Source organism: Myotis lucifugus, unplaced genomic scaffold, assembly GCF_000147115.1.
Source record: "Myotis lucifugus unplaced genomic scaffold, Myoluc2.0 scaffold_108, whole genome shotgun sequence".
Classification (NCBI taxonomy): Eukaryota; Metazoa; Chordata; class Mammalia; order Chiroptera; family Vespertilionidae; genus Myotis; species Myotis lucifugus.
The window spans coordinates 20,919-40,332 of NW_005871156.1; the positions used below are offsets into that span (position 1 = coordinate 20,919).

At 46.4% G+C, this 19,414-nt stretch overlaps 1 protein-coding gene across 1 annotated transcript; it reads left to right on the plus strand.

The window, feature by feature from the left end:
• Positions 1 to 8,346: 8,346 nt before the first annotated feature.
• On the plus strand, positions 8,347 to 19,104 carry FIGLA (folliculogenesis specific bHLH transcription factor). The gene is given in 6 exon segments (XM_006109951.1): positions 8,347 to 8,547; positions 11,582 to 11,734; positions 13,341 to 13,533; positions 13,536 to 13,555; positions 18,799 to 18,832; positions 19,085 to 19,104. Coding segments are annotated over 6 exon segments (621 nt in total).
• The last annotated feature ends 310 nt before the right edge of the window (positions 19,105 to 19,414 follow it).

Consider the following 19,414-nt stretch of genomic DNA (forward strand, 5'->3'; position numbering starts at 1 on the left):
AGTAAGCCAGAGCTGAGGGCTCACTGCCCTGCCAGCTCCGGACCCTTCCCACCATGATGTCCTGTTGAGCCTCTGAACCCAACTTGTTCTCTGGGGCCTTCCATTTGGCCTTTTGTGTTTCCTGCCCTGTCCTTTTATTTAACCCTTCAAACATGCTTACCTCGTAGGACCCTATGGGATGAACAGCTCCTCAAGGCAAGAGCCTTGCTGTGCTTCTGTATCCGCCTCAGCAACCAGCGCAGGCCTGTCAGACAGCAGGTCTTCAATAAACACTTGTGGATGAGCAGAAGCTTTGTAATTGTCTCTGCGACAGCCGCCACACCCTCTTCTCCTGGGATTGGTTCCCCTCCCCCAGTGTCCCTTCTCCTGAAACAAGTCATGGCCACCCCATTGTCCCCTGCATTTCCTTTGCAGCAGACGGGCTGGGGCTGGATCTTTCCAGGCCTTTAAACCACTGCAAAACCTTCTTTCTCTCCGGTGGCTGGTCTCGTCTTGTCTTCAGACTGTTACACTCTCTGGCTTTGGTCTCATCTTGTGACCCCATCCCCCCTTCCTGGGACTCAGCTTTCTGCCAGCTCAGTTTAGAATAAGAATTTCTGAGCAGTTCTTTGCCCTGCCTTGTGGTGTCCCCCCACCCTATGCATGCAGAGGGAACCTTAACATTCCTGGAGGGCTTTCACTGCACAGCTCCCTCCCCTTTGTTCTCCTTCCCAGATTCAAGCACTCTCTGTCTCCCCAAACTCCCATTTTCCTCTCTCCAGCTTAGTGAGACTGTCATGACCCCGTGGGGCCCTCTTCCCTGCACTGTGGTCTGAAAAGAGTGTCAAGGAAGAACCCTGGGGTGTTGTGGGCTCATCCGGTCTGCTTCCCCATCTAGGAGCTCGAATCACAGTTTTGCTCTGTTGTCCAATGTCTGAAAATAATTGTTTCATGTATTTTGTCCAGTTTTCTAGTTGCTTACAGCAAAGGGCTGGTCCAGTTACTCCTTTGATCAGAAATGGAAATATATTTATCTTTTATGATATCTTTGGTTGAATCAGACTTTAATCTGTGTGCATCCATATTTTCTTTTTGGCTTTTTCTTTCATGGCTTCTTAGCTTTTTATTAATCTTAGAGACCCCTCCTCTATCCGAGGATTGAAATAACATTTTGCTGTATTTCTTCTACTACTTTTATATAGCTTTATTTTTTACATTTATATTACTAAGCCATCTGGAATTTTCTCAAATATCATTAAATGATAACATACTCTTTTTCACTCACTTGAAAAGCCAACTTTTTCAAATGTGAAATTCACAAGTTCGTTTCTGGACTCTTGATTGCATTCCAATGAATTCCCTTTTCCTTTACGGGAAACACATTGTTTTAATTATTGTCGTTTTATAATATGTTTGGTTATCTAGCAGGGCAAGTCTCCTTTAAGTTTTTCAAAAGTTTTTAGATCTTCATGGGACAAGCTTGGTGATTGGTGGGTTCTACTGAAGGGCATGAAGTGGCTAGCTGCATCTGTCATTAGAGTATCCCTGCATTTCTGATTGCAGTTCCTCCAAGTGAGTCAGGATAGTAAGAAGCTAGGGAGATTCCTTGACAAGTGGAATAAGGGAAACTGAGACAATATAATTAAACAAGGCCAAAAATCTGAGCAATTTACATCCAGCTAATGAATCACAAGGTTTTCACAATGTGTGTGATGAATCAACACATTGAAGGACACACCTGAAAAGCTAATGACTATTTGTTAAGAACCTCCTCTGAGACCTCCCCTAGGATTCTGGCCAAAGAAAGATAAGAAGCCTCAAGACAAAGGATCCATGGCATGCTCTCTCGCAAGAGCACACCCACTCCTTGTATCTCTGCTGTTTTTCTCCTAAACTCCAAGGGACCCCACAAGACTTGCAACCAGGGGAGCAGCGGTCAGTGGCAGCTTGCCCTGGGCTAATCCCCTAACCCAGTCTCTAAGGCCCCCTATTCTCTGACTTTTCCTCTCCTGCTGCTTCTTCTACCTTAAATCCTCCCTTTATTTCACTGTCCCTGGCTTTACAAAACATACTCTCAAAAGCCACCTGGACCAAGCTGTGAAATCTTTCCTACACAAAGTCAAGGACCCACACACTACTAGCAGGCCCTAGGCAGACCCACCCCAGGCCCAGACCCCATCCAGTAACACCAGGGTAACACACTCCTCAGAAAGAAATTCTTCAATATTTGGCCTGGGAAATAGAAGCTGAGCGGCTAGCAGTCTATGGGCCCAGAGGGAAAAGGGGGCCAGGCAGCTCCCTGTTTCATATATAGAGGCCCCTGAAGCTCCCTGCTTCAGTCCGGCTGTGCAGAGCTCTCTGGATATAAACCATCCTTCTGCAACATAGGCAGTGGGGTGTTGCCTGGTTACTGAAGGTGGAGGAGGAGATGGGTAAGCCAGTTCTTCTGTTTTCAGTCTGCCCTGCACCGCTGCCTTCAGAGGTAACAGGTATTTCTGAGTTCTGAGTTCACCGAGTTGTCCTGATTTTTATTCGCTACCCGTATTCAGACCCTACTACTGTGGTAGATTTCCATTTTCTCAGTTTTGCTGAGTCAGCTACCACTCATCCATCCACTCCCAGCTTCCAAATGTTGTTGAAATGCCTTGTCTGCTATTGATTCTTCTCCCATTCTCTTTGTCATCCTGTGTTTTTCTTGTTTTTATTTCTTCTCTGTCATTATAGTAGATTTTTGGAGAAAAACAGACATGAATGTGTGTATTTTTATTTTTAGGATTTTCCTGTCTTATACTAAATAAAATAGCAGCCAGTGTTAAATAATATGTCCTGCTTTTTTGGAATTTACTGTGATTTTCTTTTGGTCTTGTATAGGCTCGCTTTTTATAAATGTTCCATGGGCATATTTATTACATTAGGCTTGTGATTGTTATTATTTAGATGTTCTACGTATATCCTTCATTTATAATTTGTCTGCCCAACCTATCAATTTCTCTAAGAGGATTAAAAAAAACCTCTTGCATGTTTAACATTAATCTATGTGTATCATTTTATCACAGTCTTGTATTTATAAAGCTTTTGATTTATGTATTTCAGAGTTCCTTTTTTTATGTCTAAGGATTCATAACCTCTAAATCTACTTGAAGAATTTTGCTTTTTATCAATATTCATTCAATCAGGGAATATTTCTTGTGCCTTTACTATGTACCAGGCACTCTTCTAGGTTTTTGGGATTCAACAGTGAAACAAACAGATAAAAGTCCCAGCCCTGTGTAGTTGGTATTCTAGCAGGAGGCAGGGAGACTCAGCCCCTCACAGCCACAGCTCTACATCATCAATCCAGCCAACCACAGCCTGTGGTCCAAAGGTAACAGGACAGGGACCAATAAACATGAAGGATTCTCTCCTGCTCACTCCAGAGTCAATTCTCATGCCTGGGCTGGCCCTGTCTCTCTTCCCAGGGAGGTTCTGAAAGCTGCAATTCCCCCAAGAGGGAGTCAGAATGGCAGAGGAACCAAGTTGTCTGCAGACCGAGTGGAGCCATCTGAGGAGCCAGAGTGAAGTCCTCAGCTATCCTGGGGGAAGTGGCCAGCTCTCACCCTGGAGGGCCTGCCCCACCCTGTCTCTGCTGTGGAAACCCTGTACAGCTGCCCCTGGTGGTGATCATGGATTGTGCTGGTGGCAGTAGCAGGCAGTGACAGACAATTGTCACCACATGGGCTGTGCTGTTGGCACCTTGATGTCCACAGCCTCTTCTCCCAGAGCCCTGGTTTCCAGTCTTTCTGGATACAAGAACCCAACCTGATGGAGGCTGGGCTCTCACTGTGACTTGGGGGAGAGCCTAACTCTGGCAGAGGGGGAAGAAAGCACAGACTTCTTTGCTGTCATGAAATGACCTCCCAGGCCTGCTTTTCTGGGGTCAGGGGACAACTTCTCCGTCCGGAGAGTAAACACATTCTGGAAGATGTCTCAGCGTTTTGAGGATGAGGAAAGGCACTAGTTTAGAGGAAAATGTGCCCATGTTACAGTCAGCAACTCTGAGTGTCCTCTACTAACACTTGCTCCCATACACTGTACCCAGATTTAGGCCTGGTCTTTGGCCCAGTCCCCCAATGTGCCGGCACCATGCCTGCCAGAAAGACCCTCTCCCTTGGTATTGTTCTCACTTAGAAGGGCCACTTATACGTCACTCTAACTCTATCTGCTGCCAGCAATTCCTGCAGCTCCAAGCCAACCAATCCCATGGTCAGTGAAGGCCCCAGACCCCAGGAAAAATCACAGAGGAGTAAGGAGGCCTGGATTGCTCGTGGGAAGGGGGATTTAGGACAGAAAAGGGACCTGCCAGGCCTCAGAAGGCTTCCTCCTACAGGACAAGGGTCTTCGCAGCACACATTCGCCTCTTAGCTCCCCCTGTCTTCCCCAAAGCAGCCTGCACCCAGCTGCTTCTTCACTCTCCCCTAAGCCCTGCTTTTGTTGTAATCTTACCCTTCTTATATCTGACAAGCATTTCCCATTCCCACCTTGAAGAGGGACTCCAGGCCCTCTCTGAGGTGGCCCCAATGAGCCTTTCTTAATATCTCGCTACCAGGCCATGGGAATGGAGCCCCGTGCTTCAGCGTCCTCTCAACCAGCTCTGACTGTAGCTTTTGCACTGGTGCTCAGAACATCCTTCTGCATGAGTGCCTTAGGGTTTATCTATACAATAGCTGAATTTCTGGACGTTCTGTCTGGCTCATAAATCATCTCTGCTGCTGTAGCCATCACTTACAGGACAGTGGGAATTACGTGAAGCAGGAGAGATTGGTGGTTAAAGACCCGAGTTCTGTGGCCAGACTGTCCGGGTCCAATCCCAGCTTTGCCCCTTTTTGCTGGGAAAACCAGTTACCTGACTTTTGTGTCTCAGTTGTTCTTCTGTGAAAATATTAGAGTACCTCCCCCTTGAGGCTGTTGTGTGGATTAAGAGAGTTCTTGTATACAAGTTTAGAGTGGGGCATGGCCCACGGATCCCTCTGGGCAACGTCAGCTGTTACTGTTATGCCAGTGGCCTAATCGACTCCTCACTACAACTCTGAGGAAGGTTCTAGTAAAATCTCCACTTTACAGGTGGCAAGATGAGGCCTAGAGTTTGAATGACTTGTCCAAGGGTCCTGTGATACAGCAGCTCTTCCACCTGACCTGCGACTAACCCTGGGGTCCTGTTGAAGTCTCAGCTCTTCTGTGAGGCCCCACAGCCCGTGGGGCTGTTAGCTTCCACCCACCCCTGCGTGAAGGCTGCCAGGCATCTCTCTGCACCTGCTGAAGCTTCCTGGGGACAACGCCTGTGGGTCTGTTCCTCTTCTCTACTCTTGGCAAAGAAGCACTTCTGACCCACTGTTAACCCTGCCTGTGATGTGGCCAAGATAAACCCCAGTTCATGCCCAGTGTGGGTGGAGGAGGAAGATCCTCAGGGGAAGTGAATGCTTCCCTCTTAAGGCTCTGCTTGCCAATGGACCAAGTCAACTGGAAGCGTGGCGGGGCTGGGCCCACTGACTTAGGGAGGGAGGCCACTCAGACCTCGAGGAGAAAGAACTACAGTGGAGGCAGCAAATCTGAATTCTAGGCTTGGCTCTGCCACTTACCAGCAGCATGACCTTGGCTCATCATTCAACTTCTCTGGCATCAGTTTTCTCATCTGTACAATGGGAGTTAAGTCTGATTCCCAGGGATATCTATAATAATAAATGCATAATATGCTAATTAGACCGGACAGCCTTCCAGACATCCTTTTGGACGACCTTCTGGACGAAGCTGTGGCGGGCAGGGGCTAAGGTAGAGGCAGCCGCCGAGGCAGTAGGGGCCTAGCCCCTTGCACAAATTTCGTGCATCGGGCCTCTAGTAGTGAGATAAAATAGTACATACTATGTGGTAAATAATATGTAAAAACCAGAGGCCCGATGCATGAAATTCATGCAAGAGTAGGCCTTCCTTTCCCCGGCTGCTGGCACCAGCTTCCCTCTGGCACCTGGGACCCGGGCTTCCCTTGCAGCCCGGCTTCATCTGCAGTAACATTGCCAAGTTAATTTGGACAGGAATTCTGGGCAATGTAGACATGTCTCTTTGAAGTTTTTGATCCCTTTAAAAATCTCTTTCTTTGTATTCTCTTACTAAAGTTGCTTTTTAGCAGCTCTTTTGTAGACATGTCTCTTTGAAGTTTTTGATCCCTTTAAAAATGTCTTTCTTTGTATTCCTAATTAAAGTTGCTTTTTAGCAGCTCTTTTGTGTCTTGACTGAGCAAAGGAGATTAAGGGAGTTGTGTCTGAGCCTCGGTTGGGGTGATGGAGGGCTGCTGAGTGCACCCAGGATGGCAGATGTAGGAGGGAGGGCTCCTCTCAGTGGAGCCTCAGGGCAACGAACAGGCAAAGATTGATGAGGTGAACATGCTGGGCATGAGATGGAGCAAGGAGCAATGTCTGTGTCTCAGGGTGGAAGATAAGATGGATGGGCTCTCTCAACCCCCATCCTCACTCCCCTATTCCAGGCTGCCTTTTCTCATTGCTCCATTTTCCACGAACCCCTTGTACCAAGGCTTCTGGATGCCAATTAAGGTGATGTAATTAGAAACACTTGTGCAAGCTTCCTAGCGTGGAAGTGAGGCAGAGCACACCTCCCTGCCCTTTTGTCTATTTCCTGTGGGCAAGCCCGGAGGTGAGGACTGTTTCTGCACAGGGAAGGTGGCCCCTTCCCAGCTTTGGGGGGGTTGAGTGGCAGCTGCAGGAGCAATGGCTCCTTGCTCCCTGGTCTATAGGTTTGGTCGTGTGTGTTCTTGAACTCAGAGCTCCCCTGTTCCTTCAATCCTCCCAAAGCTCGTGTAAGCACCTAAATCCCTGAACTAATTCCTTGGCCTCTACCCGGTACACCTAGAAGAGTTTCTGACCCTGCTCTGTACCTTGATTGTGGTGAATGGCCTGGGACTTTGTTGCTTCAAGGTTTGATCCCTGCTGGGCACCAGCTCCATTTTTGGAGACGACAACCAGGAGCAATGATGGAGGAGCATGCCTTGGAAAGAATCTAAGTCCCTAAGTGACCATGAGGGGCAGAGATGCACTGCTGACCTATGCCTTTCACACTGTTAGAGGAAGGAGAAATAAACTCTTGGTTTGTTAGACCATTGCATTATCGGGTGATGGCCAGGTATTGGCACTAAGTCCCTATCAGGTGTAACTCAGCTCAGACTGCTCTCCCTCAGAACAGGTGGTTCAATGGAGGACTCTAACAGCCAAGAGGCCAGAAAGTTACAGTTGGAGTTGAGGGAGGGGAGCAAATATCCTACGTAATAAAAGCCTAATATGCAAATTGTCTCCTGGAGCAGCCGTTCCACTGGGAGACCAGGATTTTAACCACGCGCTATGACGTGCGGTGACCACCAGGGGGCGACGCAGACCATGGTGGGCCTGGGCGACAGTGGAGGCGCTGCTGGTCCCATGGGCCCCGATGAGAGCAGGACCATGGTGGGATGGTGGAGCAGATGAGGGGTTGGTGCCAGGCCAAGGTGGGGTGCCAGGTGGGGCTGCTGGGCTGCAAGGCTGGGGGCATGAGCTGAGCCCGATCTCCACAGGCCACCCTGAGGGACCCCACCCCTGAAGGAATTTGTGCACTGGGCCTCTAGTGAAAGAATACGGTTCTTACACTGGGTTCCTGATACACACCAGCTGGTCCACTCAAGGGCTTGGCGATAAAAATAGAACAATATCAATCATGTCCTCTTTGATCCTCAAGGAAAGTTGAGAAAATGGGTAAACTATCTCCATTTTCGGCCTCATTCCCACACCTTTGGCTCCTGTTGCCTTCTATCTGCCTCAAAATGAACTTAGAGCAAACAAAAATATATTTTAGAAAATATAAATATGTATTAAAATATATATTCTTAAAGAAAGAGGAAAGTTACAAATAAGAAAAGGGGGACACTCGGGAGAAACCTGAGGTGTTGGATTGGAATTGGAAATAACAGTATGAGATGCTTTGTAAAACATACCTATCTAACTGTATACAGTGGGGCCTTGACTTACGAGTTTAATTCGTTCCCAGACTGAGCTTGTTAAGGAGCTTCTTAACTCAAATTACTCTGTCAACTCAAAGCAAAAAATCAGCGAGAGACAGCTGGTATCTCAAAAAACTCGTTAGTCGGGACACTCGTAAGTCAAGGCCCCACTGTACACAGAGAGAGATACAGCTTCCAGAGAGTGGGACCCGGTGTGCCCGCGGCGGGCAGGGTTACGGGCGCAGGTGGTCCAGGCCCCGCCCCCGCGGCCCGCGGGCCTCGCGCGGCCCCAGGTGCCCGGGATAAGAGATAAGAGGCCCGAGGCCCGGGCGGCTCCGGCCCAGTGCGCAGCCATGGACATGGTGCCCGGCTTGCTCGTCACCCCGAAGGCCGAGGTGCTGGAGGACCTGCTGCGGGAGCAGTTCGGGCCACTGCCCCAGCTGGCCGCCATCTGCCGGCTCAAGCGGCTGCCCTCGGGCGGCTACTCGTCCACCGAGGACCTGCAGTTGGTGCTGGAGCGACGGCGCGTGGCCAACGCCAAGGAGCGCGAAAGGGTGAGCGCCCTGCCCCGCGCGGGTCCCCGAGGCCACCCGGGCTCGGCCGCCCCACGACCCGCACCAGGACAGGAATGACTTTCTCCCCTCTCCCCTCTCCCCGCCCCCATCCCCGCTACCAGCTCCCAACACCTGGTCAGGCCCCAGTGCAACCACTCGCTGGCCAACCGTGGGGCTCCCCCGAGGAGCGTCGGCCTCCTGAGGGCCGGCTGTGTCCTAGCCAGGGTGCATGACAGTGGCCTGGTTACCCGCCACCCTGGTCCAGCTGCTCACTCGCCGCCACTGGGATGGGCACCTCACATGCCTACCCACCTGAACTTGTGCTAACACGCTTGCGGAGCTGAGGAGGCCCGTGACAACTTCAGAAATGTCTCCCCTTGGCAGATGCTTTTAAAAGTTTAGAGCACCCAAGTTGCGCTTAAATCTCACAACGGAGTGCGCTGGTGGGCGCTTGGGGCGCGCAGGCCTCTCGCCATCCCTTGTCCCTGTGCTCTGCGTCTCTCTCCAAGCACAAATGGGGTGAGTGGGGCCTAAAGGAAGTTACTCTTTAAACAAACAAATAAAAACAAACAACCCCACCTCCCCTTCCCCAATGTCCCAGTGTGCACCAGACTCCCAGTTAATCTCCTGACAAAATAAAGTGCCCATTTCTCAGTCAGGCTGGGTTCGCGCTGAATCACCAACCCGAATGGTCCCGTGGGCCGGAGTAGGAGCGGCATCTACTGGTAGCTTTTGGTATTTGTAATGGAACTCGGCCTCCAAACTTGTCAGATCCCTCTCCTTTGGTTCAGTTGCAATCTGTAGGTTGGGTTGCAGCAGAAGAGGATCCTGGAGAGGGAAGGGTGAATGGTGGAAGAGGCAGGGGCGCACATTTAACCTGGGACTTGAGGAAGAAGTTCTGCTGGGGCCTGTTCCTGGGCACCCCCGCCAGCCGAGGTGCTGGAGGACCTGCTGTGGGAGCAGTTGGGGCCACTGCCCCAACTGGCTGCCATCGGCCCCTTGGAAATGTAGCCCCGTGAATCAGCTAGGAGCTTTGTCTGGGAAAGAGTGTGCAGAGAAAGGACCAAGGAAGAGTAAAAGACTTAAGGGAAAATTGGGAAACTTGCAAGAGTGGAGAAGCATGATTTTACCAGACACTAGACTAGACTCTTCATGAAAATAACCCTGTGATCTGCTGTGATGATGTGGCCCTCAAACAAGATTCGGATCCAATATTTTGCATTTTGTGTGGGCCTTCCCACCAGGAAGGAATCGCTTTCTGTGGAGAATTTGTCCTGGTGTTATCCACTATTTTAAAACTAATCCCCTTTATTCTTTATAATGATGCAATGAATATGTGGAAAATATACAGATGACTATATAGGGAACAGAAACACCCATGACACAAACATGATGACAATGAGCTATCATTCTTTGGGTACATGCTCCCAGTCTTTTTTCTAGTTATGTGTATATATACAGTGTCCAAAAATGTATACACACTTTAATTGATAGCTCAATTTTGAAAATGAAATGCATTTTAATAAACCCTGCCTTTGAACTTATTCAAAGTGTATGTATACATTTTTGGGGGACACCCTAGATATAATTTTCTCAAAGTTGTAACCATCTAGTACACATATTGAAGATATATTTGTATCTTTTTCACTTAACATTATCAAAAGCATTTCCTCATATCCCTAAGCATGCTTTCAAAGAGCAACTTTTTAAAAATATATATATTTTATTGATTTTTTACAGAGAAGAAGGGATAGAGAGAGTTGGAAACATCGATGAGAGAGAAACATCGATCAGCTGCCTCCTGCACACCCCCTACTGGGGATGTGCCACAACCAAGGTACATGCCCTTGACCGGAATCGAACCTGGGACCTTTCAGTCTGCAGGCCGACAAAGAGCAACTTTTAATGGCATAGACTGACCTAGAAATGAACTTACCCAGTCTCCTATTGTGGGACATGTGTGCTCTTTGCAACTTATTATGGTACATAAATCTCTGTCCATGTCTGCTCATTACTTTAGAATAAAATGCTAGATGTGGAATTACTGGGATACATACAGTCTCAACTTTTGATGCAAGTTTTCCAATTGTTTTCTAGAGGAGTTACCAACTTTTATTCCCTTTTACAAGATATAGGATCATTCCCTTTTCCATCCTCAATACTGGGTATGATGAACAAACCAAAACAAAAATCTTACCAGCGTGGAACATGAAAAACGGCACCTTTTCTGTTATAATTTATAGTCCTTTGATTATTCAAGTTCAATATTTCATGTTTCCTGGTTATTTTATTCTGTGGTGAATGGGCTGACTCTGTCCTTAGTCCACTTTGATGTGGGGTGGAGAGGCTTGCTATGTGAGTACATTGGCTTTATGGTAGAGTAGGAGCCAGGTCTTTCAAGACCTGTGTCCCCTAGGGGGATATTGTCACACTTTGGGGCTTTGGAGCTGAGGAATTAGACCCTGGAGATTTGAAAAAAAAAAAAAAGGCATCTCATTCTACCTTTTGAGTCTCACCAACATGCAGACTCTCTGGACTCTTACTCTAATCATCAACTCAGCTAGGCAAGAAGTTGAAGAGTTATAACAAAAAATAGTACAAGGTAGGTATTTTTCATTTTGCAGATAAGCAAACCAAGTGTTGGTGATGTGACGTATCCTAATACTCTTGTAAAGCTAAATGGTAGAGCTGGGCTTTAAACCCAGTGTGTGGACTCAGAGCTTTTAGCCACTGCCCCTACTGCCTCTGCGTCACAGTGCAGTGGTTGTGTTCTCAGAGGAACAGAAAGGGATCAAGTGAACATAGACACTCCTTCTAGCCTGTCCACCATAGTGCTGAGTTTGTCACTCCCCCTCCCCTTCCTCGCCAGGGACTATTGTCGGTGAAGTGGTGACTCTGTGGTATGTGCCTGCTTAGATGCCCCACCCAGACAAGAGAGCTGTGGAAGGGAGCCTTCAGAGCCCCCTTCTGTGGTTTGGGGGGATGTCTGTACGAATTAGCTTCTCTGTTCTCACTGTGCCTTTTTGTTTTCCAGATAAAAAATCTCAACCGTGGTTTTTCCAAACTGAAGGCATTGGTGCCATTTCTTCCTCAAAGCAGGAAGCCTAGCAAAGTTGATATTCTTAAAGGTGCAACTGAATACATACGAGTCCTCGGTGATGTTTTGGGAAGAGCCAAAGACTCCGAGGTAAAGGTTTAGGAAGTTAGAGCAATGAGATCTATCATTTATTGAGCCCTTGTATGTGCCAGGCAATTTATGTATACATTCCAGTTAGTTTATAACAACCCTCTGGGTTATTTATGGTCCTCATTTTATAGAGGAAGAACACAACATACAGTGAAAGGCCACGTGGTTAAGAAATGTCAGGAGCAGGGCCTGAGTGTAAGTCTGTGTAAGATTTGGAGCCAAGTTCCTGACCATCTCTATACCTTCTGTCACGGCCCCGGGCCCTGAGCTCCTAAATGCTGAATCTTTCATAGAACCTTGACAGCTGGGTCATGAGAGAGGGCTCCCATAAACCCACACTGTGGTGGTGGCTTCTCTTCAGCAAGAAAAACATTAGACAGGACCCAGAAAGGAAGAGGCATTTCTATCCCAAAGGGATCGCCCTTGGGAAAGGTCCTCCCGAAAGGACAACCCTGCTGGAGAGCCCAGCAATAGTCTGCTGACAGCAATCAAATGAACCTTCTTTGCAATCTGCGAAGCACCATAACGTCACCACTGTTCTCAGAATGCATGGCTCAGAAGTGTCCATTAGGCAGTGGAAGACAGGGGGTTGGTTTTATGGGCTCATTCCATGGAGAGGCAAACCTTGAAAGCCAGAGAATGGATTCGTCATCAGAGGAGGTAAACTATGAAGAGAGGAAAGGCCTAAGTGACATTATTGACAGGAGGAAGGAGGAGCCATCAGAGAGAAGGTGGTAGGAAGGTAGTAGAGAAGCAAGATGGGTCCTAAAGTCAGGGATAGGGGAATCTTGAAAATCTGGGGGTGGGAAGTAGTGGGAGGAGCACAGAGAGCTCAGGAAAGGCAACCAGGCCCAGCATTTGAGATGTGGAATAGGAATGGCTGGAAGCCAGCTGGTAGGGGGTTGCGGGTGTGTTATTGCTAAAAATCTGGAGTCTAAGCAGAGGGAAGTGGCAAACTTCAAGTCCATTCAGCCTGGAAGTCTGAGACTGGAAGGAAAGGTTAAAAACCAAAGGGAGAAGAAAAGCTGTTAGAGCCAGTAAAGGTCTTTTCCAAGTAGCAGTGGGTCCATGTTTAGGGACAGAAGAGAAGGACAGATACCAGAAGAGAAACAATCATTCTATAAACTTAGGGCAGAAATAGCCAGGTGCATAATTGTACTTTTTGGGGTGTTTTATTTTTCTTGTATACTAGTCCTTCTTAGGTGATGACCGGAAGGACACATTCTACAGGAATGGATTGTCCTACTGGCCAAATTGGATAGTTGGGTTTAGCATGGCCATAGTTTGCAGATATACAAGTGGCTGCCTTAGTTTTTTTTGTATGTTTATTGTGTAACAGAAGCGCTTAGTTTTATGCTGTTTTCATTAAAGTACAGGATCTGTCCCATGTTGCTATAATATTTTAAATGCAGTGGCCCATTACACAACATTTTAAGGTTATAGAAGAACAAAATACAGTCCATTGAGCAATGATTTTTCTCTCCATAACTTAAGAATTGCCCTTATAACTTAAATGAAATGTTATCCATTACAATTTTGAAATATATTGATTTAAATCTTCAAAGTCTGACTGTCATAGCGTTTGACAACTAAATATGATTTCTAGAAAGAAAACCCAGATCATCAGAACTATATCAACAGTACTTCCGAACCACGTATATCCACGGCTAAAGAGCAATTGAGGAACAGCACTCAATGTGATGTGGGCTTGAAGAATGAGGAGGAAGGGCCCTGGGCAGATGGTGGCAGTGGTGAACCAGCATGCACTTGTCGCCAGAGCGTGATGTCTACAACTGGAGTTACTCCCCTACCAGGAGTATGGTAAAGTCTTTCTTCTTAAATTGCAATATAGATTAAAAAAAATTCAAAATGCTTCCCTTGAGGTGTGTGGTATTTTTTATGATGAACCATTATTGAAACAAGATCATTTTGTGAAAGCACTTAGGTTGCGAGATGGAGTTGGCTAATTTGGAAGATCTGTTATTATGTCCCCAAATGAACCAGTAAGCAGCCCAAGGGGAAGCCAACTCCTCCAGAACCACTTATCATAGACCTAAACTTATTTATGACCCTCATTAATATATCAAAAGGTTTTCTGGACTCTGAGGACTCTAGAAAAAGAAATAAGTACTAGATCGCTATACATAAAGCTGCATGGTCATAGCATATACAAGCATGCACACACACACACACTCGTGTGCACACGCATACACTTAAAAAAATTGGCCTTGTTATAAGGCAGCATTTTCTAAGTAATAACAAGGAGTTTATTGTAACAGCTCTTATTACTCTGCCCAGCTAAGAAGCCACTCGAAATAGCAGCCTGCTTCTCCAAGTCTAGAAAGTAGACATTTGGTCCTTGCTGTGTTTCAGTGTTACACAAATGAGACCCCTTACTCCATCCGACGATACGATTGCTATTGAAATATGAAAGTCTTGTGGGGATCTAGAACTAAATGTACTGTACCAAGCAAGTTGCTTAGTCTGATATAAGGGAAAAAGGGGCTGTGGAGTCACAAGTGGTGGTTGGTGATGGGAGGCCATTTCGAATAGCAGTTGAGTGCAGGTTTTAGAGATAGAATGCTGAGGTTGAAACCCTGGTTCTACCACTTCCTAGCTGTGTGACCTTGGGTGAGCTACTGAATCTGAATCTCCTCAGTCCTCAGTTTGCTCACCTGTAGAATGGGAAGGATAATTGTACCTACCCTGTATGTAAGATAACTGTGAGGTTCAAAGGGCATCATGTCAGTGAAGTGTCTAGCACAGTACCTGGCATGTCAATGTTCAATTGCACATACATTATTAAGTCTGCTTGATGCACCATGAGCAATCACATTGATTGGTGAGCAATCAGCATTGATTGGTGAGCAGTCAATAATGAGCCACAGACACTTTAGCTGTGTTTGTAGCAAGTGATCAGGGTTTTCTCACGTGCCTCTCACCAATGCTCCACTCAGGTTTGAGGTCTTACAGGCTTCCTGCTGACTGGCTGGCTTTGGTTACCATTTCTGATTTGATTACTCTTTTCTAAGTACTCCATTTGTGCACATGCTTCGTCTAGATTTTCAAATTCTGGGCCATTTGAGATATAAACCTTCCCTTGCCAATCAACCCTTAGGAGACAGAATTCCTGTTGCTACTACATGAGCTGACAGCAAATGACTGAGAATGAAAGAAAAGAATGTAGATCTGACCTGAACTGAAACTTGAGCCTGGCTATCTAAGTTAATAACAGTAATGCTTCCACAAATGTAAGTTTTAATATGTACTAGAGTAGTAAGGCTAGAATCTTACTTGCATTTAATCCCCACTGATGCTTCTCAGGTGGGCATCACCATGCCATTCTCATGGTGAGCTAACCGGCTGTTCCGTTTCTGCCAGTCCTGTTGGGCCTCATAGCAGAGCAAGCCTATGCTGGTGACACCAGCAGCAAGGACGTATAGGAGACCCGTGTCTTCCAAGGATAAGTGATCCTGGAGATAGGCCATTTCTAGTAAATTGATTTAAAGTAGGGATTAACTTTTTCTAGTAGGAAACAAAAGTTCTGATTGAAAATTTCTTTTACAAAGGGAACAAAACACTTCATTTTTAGTCTTTTAGCTGACCAAGTTTAATTGGAAGAATGTGCTAATCCTATATAATAAAAGCCTAATATGCTAAGTGTCCAGTCATCTGATCATCCATTCAACCAATTAAAGCATAATATGCTAATGATATGCTAAGGCCACTCAACCGCTCCCTATGATGCACGCTGACCACCAGGGGGCAGATGCTCAGTCCAGGAGCTGTCCCCTGGTGGTCAGTACACTCTCACAAGGGGAGTGCCACTCAGCCAGAAGCTGAGCTCATGGCCTCCACGGCAGCACTAAGGATGTCCAACTGCTGGCTGAGCACTCCCCCACCCCCAAGGGCTTCTGGACTGCAAGAGGGCACAGGCTGGGCTGAGAGACCCTTCCCCCGCCCCCTACCGAGTGCATGAATTTCGTGCACTGGGCCTCTAGTCTATATAATTAAAGGCCAGTGACTGTTAAGGTGGAACAACCAGAATAACTGCTCACTATGACGTGCACTGACCACCAGGGGGCAGATGCTCAATGCAGGAGCTGCTCCCTGGTAGTCAGCGTGCTCCCACAGCTGGACCACTGCTCAGCCAGAAGCCAGGCTCACGGCTGGGGAGCAGTGGTGGGAGCCTCTCCCGCCTCCATGGCAGGCGCTGAAGAGTGGCAGGCAATTAGGAACGAGGGGTCCCGGATTGTGAGAGGGTACGGGCTGGGCTGAGGGACCCTCCCACCCCCACAAATTTCATGTATTGGGCCTCTCGTTCTTAAAATAAAGAATTCATAAATTTTAGATTTTTAATATATGCCTATAACTTCTGTGTGCTCTCTAAGGCCTGAATATAGAGAGTCATTTTTTGCAGAAGTGTTCTAGGATTTCATCAGTTTTGTCAAGGGTTTCTTATACTTTGATGTTCAAATCATTTTTAAAATGAAACAATAATCCACTTATAGAAAACTTGCAAGCACAGTACAAAGAATGTTTCTCCTGACCCATTTACAAGTAAGTTGCCAACCTGATGTCCCACTTAGCCCTTCTTGCCCTTGGAGAGGATTTGAGGAGTGGACTCCGGATGCTGGCAGAGATGGTCATATTTTGGGATTTGGGGATGTGTCTGAACAGGCTATGCAAGATCAGCAACATTCCTGAGAGGCAAAATTCCAAACGAAGTACATAAGATCTGCTGAATGGAGATTAATTTCTCAGGCGAGGGTAGGTTCACTTGGGGGACTGAATCAGCAAGTATGTGTGTGGATGGAGAGGGCTGTGGGCCAGGTGATGCCACAGAATCTGGCCGGGTTGGGGATAGGGATTAATGTCAAGGTCCGGACGAGGCTCATTTAGAATTGGACTTGCAGGTGTAAGATCTTGCTGTTTGGGGATAGATGTTGAATAAACCACCATTGTTTACTCCTTCTATTGTCATGCGTGGCTATGATGTGGGCATTTTACATCACGCAAGACTCTGAATTTTGTTCAGAGTGGCCTGTGATCCTGTGGAGGTTGTGTCCCTGTACAAAGGCCACCTTCAGTGTTGGGGTGAGGTGCCAATTGTGCTGGGTCAGAGGAGCTCTGGAAAGAGAGAGATGGATAAACATGGTGTCTATTATGAGGCCCGGAGGTGTCCCCACCACACACTTCTAAATCGTGGCCTCTCCGGGCAGCAGTCCTGGGAAAGCCTTTCTCAGAGAAGGAAAGCTGTGTGGGTGGTAGATTTCTACTACTTCCTCTGTAGGTTGTGGTAATCTCCGTGTGAAAGCAATCACTGCAGACATTTCTTCTAATGGCATTTTAAGCTCTGGAATGAGTTGGGATTAATTTATCATCACCCAGGGAAGGCCCGGAAGCATCTATCCTTCTGTCTTCCCTCTCACATTTCCCCCAGGGAGTGGCTGTGTGTTTTAGCAAAAACCCTAACCATGCAGTGGGGTGGGCCTAGGCCAGTGATGGCGAACCTTTTGAGCTCGGCGTGTCAGCATTTTGAAAAACCCTAACTTAACTCTGGTGCCGTGTCACATATAGAAATTTTTTGATATTTGCAACCATAGTAAAACAAAGATTTATATTTTTGATATTTATTTTATGTATTTAAATGCCACTTAACAGAAAAATCAACCAAAAAAATGAGTTCGCGTGTCACCTCTGACACGCGTGTCATAGGTTCACCATCACTGGCCTAGGCTTTTCCTTAGAAAGCACTTTTGTCTGCCCCAGTGTTCACTGATAGCCGAGGGGCCATATTCTGATAAGTTTAGCCAACAAAGTATTTAAAAAAACTGAACTTCCTTTTTGATGGGGTGGGTGTTCTCTGGTTTGTTGGTCTCCACCACCCCCTATTCACCAGTTTAGGCATTTAACTTTGCAGCCCCGGACCAAGGGCGCTGAGGTTCAGAGGGAAGGCTGTGCCAGTGATTGCATTTGGCTCTAGGGTGTTATTGTGTCTTCTGAACTTTGGGCCCTGAGGGTTTGGGGCTGTGATGATACGGATGCTGGTCGTCCTCTCTGGAACATTGGAAGGGTGAGATCTGGGACATGCAGGATGGGATCCATCTGACTCTGGAGTGATTCAGGTGGAGGATTCCTGAGGCCGCAGCTACTTGGGAAGAGATCCAACTAGCACCTAAGGAAGACTCTTAAAGCCAAATCTGATGAAGATTTTTAAAAAGTTAGAGGATAGACAAATTTCTATTTCTTTGCAAAAATAAGAGAGGGAGTTTGTTGGAACTCTAATTTTTCTATGAGGACAAAAGGTCGAATCAATCATGGAAGTGGGTTTTGGTATGTTGTGTGTGCATGCATGTGTATGTGTGTGAAGTGTGTTTGGTAAGAACTCTACCTGGCTTGTGCTCCTAACCCTGTCAGCATAATTTGAGAAGTCCAATGCTTTCTTTTTATTTCTCTGACGTGTAATGGCCCTTGACCTATTCTGGATAACCCAGGATTAGAATAAGGGGGAAAGGTGGAAGGACACATTGACCTCCCTCAAGTACTAGCTTAGGTGGTCTTAGCATTTGGTTTTCTGCTAACCCAAAGCGCTGTCTGTCCAAGGAAGGCCAGCCTCTACCTTTGAGGGAAACTTCCATCCAATTCTTGCCATTCTCCTCTATTGCTGCCACCCATCCCAACCCCAAGCCTTGACTGAGTGGATGAGAGAAATCTAAGATCAAGGTCTAGATGGAGGGAAAAGTACATTGGATAATATGTCAAATTATCCAGCAACACGCCCAACAACAGGAGTGCACCTGCCTTATTAAAGCAGTTGGGCAGCAAGCTGGGTTTCTGTTCCTCAGACCACACTCTTCTTGGTCCTGTAATGCATTGACTTAGATGAGGCCAACAGGCCTTATTGGCATGCTTAGAGGTTAATATATGGTCTTTATTACAAGTTTTAATGGCTCATTAAATTGGACAGTTTTCTAATAGACAGATATTTGTTTTCAGGTTTTTGTTCTCATAAACATGGCAAATAACCAAATGTGTTTCACTCTTTCTGTATTTTTTTAAAGGATAGATTCCCAGAAGTAGAACTCCTGAGCCATGGTAGGTACAATCTATGACTTGGTGCATGGTGCTAATTTATAATACTATCATCTGTGTAAGAGTGCTGAATTCATCATATCCTTGCCAACAGTAGGATCTATTAAAATGATAGATTTTTACTGGGTAAAAATGATGTCTTTAAATGCAAACATCTTTGATTATTAATGAAATGAACAAGTTTTTAGATATTTCTTTTGTGACCTGTCTGTTCTTATCTTTAGCATTTACAATAAACTCTCTTCTGTGTTTCAGGTTCCAAATATGAAAAGTGAAAAAACTGGTGCAGGTCTATATTCTGCAGACAAATAAATGCAGTTTTGGAGTCTTTAATGATTTTTTTCTGTGCGTGATAATTCAAAGTTTACCATTACCCTTTAAATGGCCTTGCTTGTTACAAATCTACTCAACTGTACTTTCTCCTTAATTTCATGCTTTGAAGAAATAGGCTTCAGGGCTTTCAGCCTGCATTCTTATTCTTCAACCCATCCAGTGGTCTCTGTCCTCATCCTCTCAGGTCCTACACCTAATATCTTTCATTCCATCTGTTTTCATTACCTGAGAAATAAGTGACTGCTAACCTTT